The sequence below is a fragment of the Dermacentor variabilis genome, chromosome 6 (assembly GCF_050947875.1).
Source record: "Dermacentor variabilis isolate Ectoservices chromosome 6, ASM5094787v1, whole genome shotgun sequence".
In the NCBI taxonomy this organism is placed as follows: Eukaryota; Metazoa; Arthropoda; class Arachnida; order Ixodida; family Ixodidae; genus Dermacentor; species Dermacentor variabilis.
The window spans coordinates 117,610,540-117,623,063 of record NC_134573.1 but is presented as its reverse complement, the minus strand read 5'-3'; the positions used below and the strand labels follow the sequence as shown (position 1 = coordinate 117,623,063).

The following is a 12,524-nucleotide window of genomic DNA, read 5'->3' as shown; positions in this document are numbered from 1 at the left end:
TAAAAAGCCTGGTAACCTATGTGCAGTCAGTCAAAAAACACTATTTCTGCAGGTGTTCACGCTCCTGTAAAAAAAAAATGCAATTAAGTGATGACCCTCTGGAGGTGGATCGGCACCTATGTAAGCACAGCCGGTTCATCAGTCGCAAAGTAGGAGCTGAAAAGCACTTTTTAATGCTCATTATACGACATTGACAGCGATTCATGTGTGGTCAGCCAGTGACAAACGCATTGCACTAAACAGTGAGACTTCGCCTTAACCCGCAATGCTTATGTGGCGAACAGGAGAGCAAAAGGCGAAAACAATGTTTTCATATAAGGCAAGCCATCCATGTAGTGGAATTGCGTTTATCGTTGGTGTATAATGCTGACGCATTTACTTTCTGAAGTCCAACTTTTACTGCAACTTAGTTTCCACTGTTGCAGGTGCTTCTACTAGAAACATCCCAACTATGAGTTATCAGATCAGGTTGCCGTCTTGTAGTTTTAGAAGCTTTCCTCCGGCCTTAAGTATTTTCTGAATCTGGAAGAGCTGGCTGATTGAACAAACCACGTAGCCAATATCAGTGTTACTGTACAGCTTTCACAAAGGTCTACTGCTATGACATTGCATGACGACCATTTTTCTTTAGGATACATTTGTTTCGTATTCGTCCGCAGGCCATAGTGTTCTGCCAGTGTGGCTTTACAGCTCTAACAAATATCTACGGCTCAGATTGCATGGCGACGCAAGTTTTAGTACTTTCACATACAGAGTACAAGATGTTCCATTCTTACGAATCTCCAAGTGTGTTGTATGCTCAGTTACATTAAGAGCTAATGCATCAGCACGGCAGTTTAATTAGTAAACTGTTTCCGTTCCCGCGATTCCCCTGAAGTGTGTGGTATGCTTAACGACACTAATGAACAATATACCGGCGCGACGTAATGCTTTGCCATTAAAGTCATCCGACAAAACGCCTCACGTCCAACCGTATCCGCCTGAGACTATCAAAATTTAATATGAAACCGCCGCAAAAAAAGCAAAAAACTCGCATCGGCACGGCAGTCGAATTCATAAACTGTTTCCGTTCCCGCGAATTTCCAAAAGTGTGCGGTATGCTGGCCTCGCTCAACGACACTAATGAACAATGCATCGGCACGATGTAATGCTTTGCCCCTAAAGTTATCCGAGAAGACACCTCACTTCCAAACGTATCCCCCTGCGACTATAAAAATTTAATATGCTACCGTCGCAATCTCACTTTGGACACGGCTTCGTCGCCTTGCCGGTTACGCATTCTGTCCATTGCTTTGCCAGCTCGGCTAGGGACGAACGGAGCTAACAACTTTCTTCTCCGTAGTACCTAGGCGAAGAGAAATCTGACGGACCGAAAGTCCCCACATTTCTCTCGTGCGATTATTGCTCCTCGCGCATGCGCAGAAAGAACGGAGAAATCCAATTATGATGTGCTCGTGCTCGACGTCTAGAGTGTTCTAGAACACTACTCGCAACGGAAGACGCACCTCCTCCACCGGGTCTCGCCCTTCTCCATCCGTCAACGCGCTCTCTGAACCTTCCCACATCGGGCCGCTCGCGACTAGAGTATTCTAGTACGACTGTACTCGTAACATCGGCGTATCGGAAGACGCACCGCCATGGCTACAGACAACGCGGCGACGTCGGCGACGAAAAGCAGCGGCAGCTTTGGGAAGCCCCAAGTGGTGCATTTCAAACCAGGTGAGGCGGCTAGCATATTACCTTGATGTTCTAGTGAGCGTTCTTACACATACTTCAGTTTCACGGCTCCCTATGCGGCCGATGTGGCCGCGGAAGCTGTCACTGGAACTATCGACGCTTCAGTCGCGCCTTTCGTCACTCGATGTAGCGCGTCGGTACAACGAGGCATCCTAGCTGCGATACGTCGTTTGTACCAACTGGCCTGTACCGCTTACCGGTCGGTAAATGTAGTTTAGACACGCACTCTGAGCTTTGTGGCAAACCTGCCGCGCTTAAGTAACGGGGACTTTACTGTCTCGGTGTATCTGTGTTAATGTGTCTTGCAGTCGCGTTTAGGCTGTTTCACATGCTGCGACTGGAGCGACGAAAATAGGTGCAGTCGCACGCGTCGCAATGCGATTTTTAGAGGGCTCATTTCACATGATTGCGATTTCTACAATGTGACTGATGCGACGCTCAGGGTTGCTTACTGCCAGGTTTTGTGGCACACGCTGCATAATTATTTTATTGTAATGAAAAAAACGTTTGCATTATAATATTATTGACTTTTCTTGATTAGAAGCAAATAATACGCACGTTTACTAATTTAAAAACGTTGATTAAGATTTGTCTTCAAGTGCGCGACGGCCGTTTCTGTAGTTCAGTGCGACATGGCGCACGTAAACAGCTGTTCGCAGGTGGTTCAACGCTGTGTGTTGTCTCATCTGCCTTCTATGACCGTTTCGTTTTGCCTGCGCTACTACAATCTACAAGATGACCTATCGACAAGTGCATATAGCTACCCTCACCGCATATGCATGTATTCGGAATTCGGCTGCCACGCGTCGTGTCAGCCCAACAAGATCCTCGCGCTACCCGTGCTCGGCGTCAGCTTCTGGAGAAATGATGCATGTATATTGCCTGTGATTGCGCATATATGGTGCCTGCTGCTAGCCATATTCTTACACCAAACGCAACAATAAGCACCAACCCGAAAGCCCGCGTATGCCCCTGAACGAAGCCTCAAATGCTCTGTGTGATTACTGGACGTGGAATGGAAATTGTGTTGTGAAATTCAACCTTAGCGCTAGCCTGGTTCCTCCATCGCCGTGCTTGCGCTGCGAATATATATATGGGAGCCCTCTCTAAATAATTCTAGATGCTCAAAAGCCGACGCATCAAATGTTTCGAGCAGTCACCGTCACTCTTGTGGAAACCTGTACGTTGTAACATGACATTCTAAAAGACACGCTTCTCGCCCACTTTGTTGTCCTGTGTCTTGCGCTCGTAGTATACTCGGAACTTCTAACAAGAAGACCATATCAATGCGCGCTATTCATAATGCAGGATCGTAGGCCCACGGCAGGCGCACATGCCTTAGAATTTTTCAGCTTTCTGCTCAGCCTCGCACACCGCTCACGGTTAGCATGTTTTGTGGAAACAAATATTATTGTTATATTAATAATCTTATTAAATATTATAGTTTCTTCACTGTAATTTATAGCAATCCATATTTCTTAAGCTAGTCATGCATTTATATCAGCATTGTTACGACATGCTTATGGGAGTCATTTCAAGCTAGATTGCTCTGCCAGAGAAAGTACAAATGCAAGTCTGAATGTTTATTCCAATTTGGTATTCCTAAACAGATTATATTGGCTGAATTTGATGCCTGCTTGCATTATCTGCAATTCTATGTTCAGAGATGGAAAAACTGATTCCTTTTCTTGCTGACGAAAGCCTGCTTCAAGCTGTAATTATTCATTTCGAAAGTGTTAAGCAATGACTGTATCTCTAAGCTTATCAATGGTTTTTTTTCCACGAACACAATTAAGTTTTCTTTCTCCCTCTCATTGACAGCCATGGAATGAAACTGTTCACTTTCATAAGTATCAGGATGCAAACATTCTGGAGTTTGTCCTGAGCATTTGTCTGCATCCTACAGTGTGCATGTTTGTATCAAGTTCTGGTGTTGCAATCGCAGTGATCTACGCATATTGTTATATTGCAACAAAAAAATTTAACTTTGTTTTCAAATCTACAATGTGGCCATGCAATAACGACCACATAATTAAGCAAAAAAGTGCAGATTCAGTGTACGTGTTGGAATCTATGTGAAGTTTTTGTCAAGTGGTCAATTACATGCTGTTAAAGTAACTGCAATATATAAAATTTGTCTTATTTTCAACAATCCAACATATCATGTTTTGCAAGGTTTGCTTATGCAACGCATAGGTCACAATCTTAATGTCGTGTAATCGTTATGCATAACACTGTTCACAAACTATACCGAAACGCAAACGGCACTTAATGTAGATGCACGCTGCGAGACATCAACACAGTGATGTTTGTTCAGCAAGGAATGGTGCGAGGTGTATGCAGATGAATGAATGATGTGCTTATGTACTTATTTATTTATATACCTCGCAGGCTGCAAGGTTGAAGTATTATGCGAGGGGGAATAAAAAGGTTGTTACAAAATGAAGAAGGGCACAACTTTAAGAAAAAAACCAGCAAAAAAAGCAGTACCAATATATTGCACCAACTAGCCCAACGTGTTTTACTGGCAAACATTATACAATACTTAACAAACAATAACAGAAAAAATTACTGCCCATGCACCCTGTACAGATGGTAAACCAGCGAAGCTGAAATGTGCGGCCCCGGTATTTATCACTGGTTTCATTCCAATAGTTTATTCAAGTGTTTCTATATTATTGGTTATGTCTGTGTTTTTTAACGAGGTCATGCACACGTTTGGCTTTGGTTTATCACATTGTTTATTTGGAATGCCACACATCGCGCTTTGCAAGATGTGTGGCTTTGCGATCTATAAAGGTTACCAGAAAGTAGTACAGCAATAAAACCTGATAAAGACTAGTGCTTGATGAAACCAAACATACAAGCAGGAAAGGGAGAAAATACATATAGTATACAAGTCCAGGGAAAAAATAAGGTTGTGATCACCAAGTGTGCATGTGGCTACTTTCCAAGAAACTATTTTTTTTTTTCAATGGCATGGAACTGGAAGAATGTGCTTGCATAAGCAAGCTGTCAGTCTGTCTATTGGAATAACAACAGTATTTCTTTAAAGGTGCTGGCATGCAGGATTGGCAATTGTAATGATTTTTTCCCTGCATTTTGAATTTTTCTGTATTTTCTTTCTGTATCATTGTTATTTGTGTTTGGCTGCATCAAGCACCAATTTTTATCTAGCCTTCAAAGATGTCTTTCTTTTTCTGGGGAAAGCACGGGGAACGCAGGAGAGAGAGAGAGAGAATCAACTTCATGTAGTCGCCTGCAGAACGACACCATGACTATATGGCGCCGTGACGCGAGCCCTGACGTCTTCTCAGCGGGTGGTCTCTACTCAACTCCAGCGCGTGTTACTCCCGCGGTCGGTCGCCCTGAGGGGCAACGTTCCGTCGGTTTCGCTCGGCCTTTGTCTTTCAAGAGCCGCCGAGACCTGCTGGAAGGCCCAGGTGGTTTGGCTTTCGTGGTCGTAGCATTCCGCCGCAGCCGCGAGTCGCGGCGGAATCGTTGTACTTGTCGAAGCTTCGTCGGGGAACTTGGTGCAATCCCATAGGATGTGCGTCAGGGTGGCCCTCTCGCGCTGGCACACACAGCACACATCACTCACATATAATTTCGGGTATAGATGAGTCATTAACACTGGGGTGGGATGGAAATTCAAAATGATGAGCAACACGAGAAGACGGTGAAAGTAGGAGCCAACGTTTCCACAAGTGGACCTTGAAGAAGACAAGTCCACTTGTCGAAATGTTGGCTCCTGCTTTCACCTTGTTCTCGTTTTGCTCATCGTCTTTTTTTTCTGGTAATTTGTATAACTCGCCACATCTTTACAAATGAACCTGAGTTGAAAGTTAGTCCTCATCCATCTCTAGTGTCATCCTGTTGACACTGCTTCATGCTATGCACTCTTGCAACATTTTTGTGTGTGTTTGTGTGTGTGTGTGTGTGTGTGTGTGCGTGTGCGTGTGCGTGTGTGCGTGTGCGTGTGTGTGTGTGTGTGTGTGCGTGTGTGGATTTGGATGTGAAATCGGGCCCTTGGGCAGAGGTATCATTCTTCTCCTGTGCAGCCTTATGAATTCATTAACTATAGTGCAACAGAAATACGATGGACAAGAATGAAGTGAACACACAGAGCGCTTCGTTCTTGTCTGCTGTCTATATGTTGCACTTTAGTTAATAATGAATACACACCAACTCATCCAGTTTTCAGTTATTATGTCGGGCTTATAAGCTCGCTTGTGTCCTGGAATATCTGCATGTCTATGTATCCTGTAATTTCTGGCCATGTGCTTGCAAGTCGCATGCCAATCTACTGATTTTCCTGTTAATCTTGTGTGATGTGCAGGCCCAAACAGTTTCTGGTGAATCCATGCAGGTTGTTGTGCAGGGTGTAATTTGCACTACAAGTGCTGCTTTGATTGCTTTCAGTTCAGCTTTTCTAGGTGTAGGATGACCTGGAATAGTACTAGCTTATAGGGGATTGAGCTTTATGTAGTGTCATACTACTGTTACACTGATATTGCCACATCAGTGTACTATGTGTGCCTGATGTTCGCTTGCATATTCATTATTAGCAACCTCCTCTGTGTGCTTGGCAGTAGCATAGCGTCCTGACCTAATTGTTTGCCCCTATATTTCACGGTATGGGCGTGTTGTGTTTCAAGTTCAGGTGTTCCCGAGGTTGTTTCTGAAAGGAGGGGTAGTCGTCCTTGCATCTTATATGCTAGCTGGCATGGTAACTTGGGACCAGGTGCTGAGCTCTTGAGGCAAAGAATTTGTGATGCAGGCTGCAACTCTACTCTGTCTAGGTGCTTGTTCGTTTGCTCTTTCTCATAGAGGTCTTCGAGCATGGTAAAGTCGGAAATACCTGTTGTTACCCGATGCCTGTATTCGATGAGTTGCCTTTTTTGTGTGCTGCTGGTAATTCATACCGTACCATACCTTGGACACAAGCACAGCATCTGCTATTTCCCATAGTATCCACTCGTCCACCCCCCATGATTTCAACATTATTCTTTTCACCAGGTGTAGAATTTGCGTCCAGGCATGGCATAATTGTTTCACCCACATGCTGGCTCTGCCGTCGTGGTCTTACACTAGCTGAGGATTTGTGGATGTTGACACGCGGGTATGTTTCTCCAGCTATTGGGAGAACAATGTGCAATCTGGAGTAGTTCTTGATTCTAGTCTTTTTTCCGACGTCGATGTAAGCCGACTTATCAGAAAGCGAGAGGCCAGACTAGCCAAGAAAGTCTGCAGTGTTGTCGAGGGCTTGTTGCATCATTCTTGATTTCTGTATAAGATAGCTTTCCCATTGACTGTAATACACCATATGCTGTAGTCTTTCTTGTAGTATGCCTGTGTTGTTGGTGTGGGTGGGCCAAATGTACCTCCATCTCTCACCTGGAATGTTCTGTCTTTCAGAAAGTTACTGTTTAAGTGCTTTACCAGAAATGCTTTTGCTCGTCGTTCCTCTTATTAGAGTAGCATGAGGTACTGCTGTTAAAAGCCTCTTCACTCTCTTCCTTTTTTCATAAGCGGTATTACACAACGACCTGCAATAAGGTTTCCGCTGCTTATGGCCCACTCATATGTTATGTTACACTGGGCAGGCTGCTGTGCACTAAGAGTTCATGTGATCTACTTGATGATGATCAGAACCCAGGTAGGCCACTGCTCCTTTAATGGCTGGGCCATTACCGTAGAACGCTTATGCCGCAAAGTACAGGCAACTTGCTTCCAACAGCGATAACGCCAGCACCGCCGTATGTGGCGGCTACGCGTTTAAAAATCCACCTTGTACAACTAAGAAATACAAAGTGTCGTGCGACACCAGTTTCAAGGCCTTGTGAAATGTTGCTTGAGACAGCTGTGCTTCCAGGGACAGCTACTACACAAACATGGACAGCCCTATATACGTTCGCCTAATTCACCCTCTCAGGCAAAGGATTTTCATTCGCAATATCAGTGGGGCATTCTATACCTACAAGAGACGGGCTTGAAGGTTGGCATATATGGTAGCGAATGATAAATTGCGCACAGAGAACCAACACGCATGTGGTAAAGGCGTGCATTGTAGCACGCACTTTCTGGAAACTAGTTCCAAGAATGCTAGGAATATCCATCATACGGCCACCACGGCGGCGATATAGGTTTACGAGTCCCGCCTACTGCAGCGCTAGTCATGGGCGGAAAGCTTTCATTCTTCGGGGGAGGGGGGGGGGAGGCGACCAGCTTCCTGAATCCCATATATATATATATATATATATTTCTTGCACTTGACGAAACTTCGTGTGACCTCGAAGAATTGTTCACTGAAGCCACAGCCTCATATGAGAATTTACAGGACCTCATAATAGAAACAGTTTAATTTCACAACCTGAGTCCTCTCCCACCAGCAAGAATCTATCGTCTCTCGGTGGTATAATCTACCTTCGCGTAAGTGTCGTATATTTCGCTATCACTAATACTGCGTCGCTTTTCCGGCAGAACTGCAGCCTCTGCCTTTCTGTTTTCTGTTTCTTCTGTGAGTACGAGTATAAGTGCTTGCGCATGACTGCTGTTGATTCTAATTTCGAGGGTATCCGGCTTGGCCTAATTTCGGATACTGAATGAATTATACAGGGTGCCCCAACTATCACGCACCAGGACTTAAAGAAGAAAGGGCAGTTGCGTTACTCAAAAAGAAACCTTGTCCATAATGTTACCAGTGCAGTAGAGTAGCGGCCAGTAATTCTTTCGTTCCTGAAATTTAATTCGACAATTGCAATTAACTGTCTAATTATAGAAGTACTGTCCTAATTATCAACCGACCGGGGTAGTTGGAGAAATATGGGGCTGCCTTTCCCCTGCAGTGGGCGTAGCCAGGATGATGATGATGATGATGATGATGATGATGATGATGATGATGATGATGATGATGATTTATCAATGTATCAATGACGCACTTGTAGGCACCCCCAGGCACCCCCAAATGACATCTAACTGCTCTGTTTTTAGCGACGTACTAATTGCGTGCAATCTTTTTCCGACTGGCAAACAAACCTGGTGAAATATAAAAGATACCACGTGACCGCGCTCCCACCCGCATCACAAAGCAGCGCCCTGAAATAAGATGATTGAAAGCAATTGCATCTCTTGTCGCAAACCCGAAGAGAGAGCGCATCACCTTGACAATGCATGGTACGGAAGGAGAACCAACAGCAGGTTTTGCGGCTTTGCAGCTATTCCTTCCTCTCTACGTCACACCTGTTATCTGTCTCTCAAGACCGACTGATCATATAGATAACAAAAGCCCCTTGATAACGCGGCCGAAACGCCGCTCTGACCACGCACGAAACGCGAAAAGCAATGGAATAGGCATAGTATGTTACGCGGGCACTCTCGGCTTTGCTCGCACCGCATCGAAAAAGTGTGCTCGTAGCTATATTTCGCGCCGGAAATTTCCTTCGGACCAAAGCCAAATTAAAGTGATGGTTTTATTTTTCATGAGAATGTATACATGCTGCATAAACAGGTTCGTGGCAAAAAACAAAAGCGAAATAAATAGACTGGGAAGCGACTCACATGTATAGAAAAGGTAAAACCGATGCATTCAAAAAGTAAATATACTACTTCTAAATGAGCCCAGTTGACAATCGGGACGTCTGCACAAACAACAAAACCAAACAAAAACATCAGGATTCAGTGTGCCGTTATTATCTATGAATTAGAAAGCGCCGTTGAACACCAGCTGCTGGTGTTCAGGACGTGTTCGAGTAGGTCTCCTTCTGCAGCTACGCAGTACCGAGTCCGCTTTATCACATCTTCAGCGGCTTTCTTGACGACCAACGCTCGAATTCTACGGCAGACATCTGTTATTCTTGTCTTGAGCTAATCTGACGTCCGTCTCGAACATGTAAGCACGATCTTACACATAACCCCAAAGGAAGAAACCGAATAGAGAGAGGTCAGGTGACCTAGCCGGCCAATTTACAGGCCCGTGCCTTGGAAGAGAAAAGCAGTTTACGATAGGTAGCGAGGCACTGGAAGTGGTCAGCGAGTACATCTACTTAGGACAGGTACTGACCGCGGATCCGGATCATGAAACTGAAATAATCAGAAGAATTAGAATGGGCTGGCGTGCGTTTGGCAGGCATTCTCAGATCATGAACAGCAGGTTGCCATTATCCCTCAAGAGAAAAGCGTATAACAGCTGTGTCTTACCAGTACTCACGTACGGGCAGAAACCTGGAGGCTTACGAAAAGGGTTCTACTTAAATTCAGGACGACGCAACGAGCTATGGAAAGAAGAATGATAGGATAGGAAGAAAAGAGCAGATTGGATGAGGGAAAAACGCGAGTTAATGACGTCTTAGTTGAAATCAAGAAAAAGAAATGGGGGCTGGGCAGGACATGTAATGAGGAGGGAAGATAACCGATGGTCTATAAGGGTTACGGACTGGATTCCAAGGGAAGGGAAGCGTAGCAGGGGGCGGCAGAAAGTTAGGTGGGCGGATGAGATTGAGAAGTTTGCAGGGACAACATCGCCACAATTAGTACATGACCGGGGTAGTTGGAGAAATATTGGAGAGGCCTTTGCCCCAGGAGTGGGCGTAACCAGGCTGATGATGATGATGCCTTCCAATCTACTGCGCATGAAAAGTCGCATACAGCCAGTTTCTTGCCCGCGGCTGCGGCTGTGTGCGGGTGCTCCATCCTGCTGATACCACAGAAGTGAAAGACGTGACAGCGGGACTTCGTTGAGAAACTCATCCACCACTCCTTCAAGGATTTCGTCCACGTAATGCTGTCTGTTTGATCGAAGAAGGTGGGACAGATTATAGCACCGGCGTAAACTCCGCACGCCACGTTGAAGGACCACTGGTACTGGTGCCGATTGCGCTTTACCCAGTGTGCATGATGTCACTCCAATAGTGTGCATTATGCAAATTTACTTGTGTGTTTTTGTGAGAATTGGCTTCATCTGTGATGATGTTGGTCACAAAGTCCGGTGGCTCATCGGCTTCTGTGAGGACCCAGTTTGAGAAATCTAGACGATTATGCAGGTCCCCATCTTTCAAGCATTAGTGTTGGTTAAGGTGGTACGGGTGAAAGGCCGTCGTTTAGAATCCTCCAAACTGATGACTTGGAAATTGTCACCTGGGCGACCTCGTCCCGCACGTTAGCATGAGGTTTTGAGGTCATAAATGCTAGAACACCTGTGCGTAGGCAAGGACTCAAAGATGGAGTCCTACGCCACTGTTTCTTGAAGCTGCGGGTTTCTGTCAGGTTCGCATCATTTCTGATGATAGTCTACGCGTTTGGTCTACCTCCACATTTTTAAACTGATATATATTTGCGGCCTTCCTCTTGTTGTCATTTGAAGCTCCCAAGGCATTTTTGCCTTCTGCTCATTAGAGAAAGACATGGCAACTGGGACGCAACAAAACACACCTTTAAACATTCGCACTGACGTTGTCAATTCCTTTCTGTGGTGATAGGTTTTTGTGGCGCAAAAACAAAAAAACATCCATGCACTTTATGTACGCTAAGACAACAGCTATCACAGCTAGTTTTCAACTAACACCAAACGCCACGTGTTACATCGGCCGAGGCGGGGCAGATAAGGCACTAGCTCGATCACGATGTTTTTCTTTATTTCTTTTATTTCGTTCTGGCTAACTCAGAGGAAGCTTGTTCGAGGGCGCTGCTTTATGATGCAGGTGGGAGCGCAGTCATGCGGTATTTTTCATATTTCGTGGGGTTTATTTATCGTCGGAAAAAAGTAGTACGTAATGAGTACGTCGCTGAAAATACCACACTTAGATGTCCCTTGGCTGTGCCTACAAATGTCTCATTGACACTTTGATAATTAGGATATTACGTCTTGAGTTAGAAAAGTAATTACAATTGCCTAAATAAATCCCAGTAATAAAAAAATTACTGGCAGCTACTCTACTGCACCGGAAACAATATGCACTTGGTTTTCTTTGAGTAATGCAATGACTCTTTTTCTTAAATTAAGTACATAATGGTTAGCTGGGACACACTGTATATATATATATATATTACCTCTGCATGCAAGTGACGATTTTTCCATTCCTAATGAATATTGTAAATTATGAGAAGATGTTTCTTTTTTATTTTCGTGAGTCTTAACATTGCTTACTGGAAAGAGAAGCTATACTGAGACACATATCATTCACATGCATTTCAAACGTCGTTGATGAAAAGACTCTGCCGAAGAGGTCACTGAAGTCTGCAGGCTTTTTTCAGGGTAAAAAAAGCGCGCAAAGCAATTTGAACCGAGGTGAACATACAGCAACATATTCGTTCCTTAAGCGTTGGCTATCCATACCTTTAGAAACCATTTTTAATTGGCTACCTCCCTTCTCTTTCAAAAAATGTAGTCAATTTTCACCTGTGTGCATATTATGTACTGTGTACGTGCATGCTGTTTACAGAGGAAATTTAAAACAATAGATGTTGAAGTGAAAAAATACGGATGAGGCAGCCGCTGTGAGCGCTTCTAATGCCCGTGTCCCCCTATGGCAGGATTTGCAGAAGTAAATCAGAACTAAGAATTAAAGACTGTGCATGTTCGCGCCAACAATGATGCAACAATAATCACCGACAATAAAGCTTGAAGGGAAAAGATCGAGGTTGGTGAAAAGAAACTTCGAATGCTGTGGGTGACAAAACTGTGGTAATTACATTTTAGGTGTGTGTAGGGGGGGGTGGGGAGGAGCATGCTTCGTCATTGCCGGAGGTAGGAGGGGAGGCTCTGCTCCCTCCAGAAAACTCTGGAGAGG

General features: G+C 44.6%; 1 protein-coding gene across 1 annotated transcript in view; it reads left to right on the top strand.

The window, feature by feature from the left end:
- Positions 1–1,599: 1,599 nt before the first annotated feature.
- LOC142585099 (uncharacterized) overlaps positions 1,600–12,524 on the top strand; it is a 28,909-nt gene continuing 17,984 nt past the window's right edge. The window contains exon 1 of the mRNA XM_075695613.1: positions 1,600–1,719. Within this exon, the coding sequence (XP_075551728.1) occupies positions 1,638–1,719 (82 nt within the window). The 5' untranslated portion in view covers positions 1,600–1,637. The remainder of the gene's footprint in view (positions 1,720–12,524) is intronic.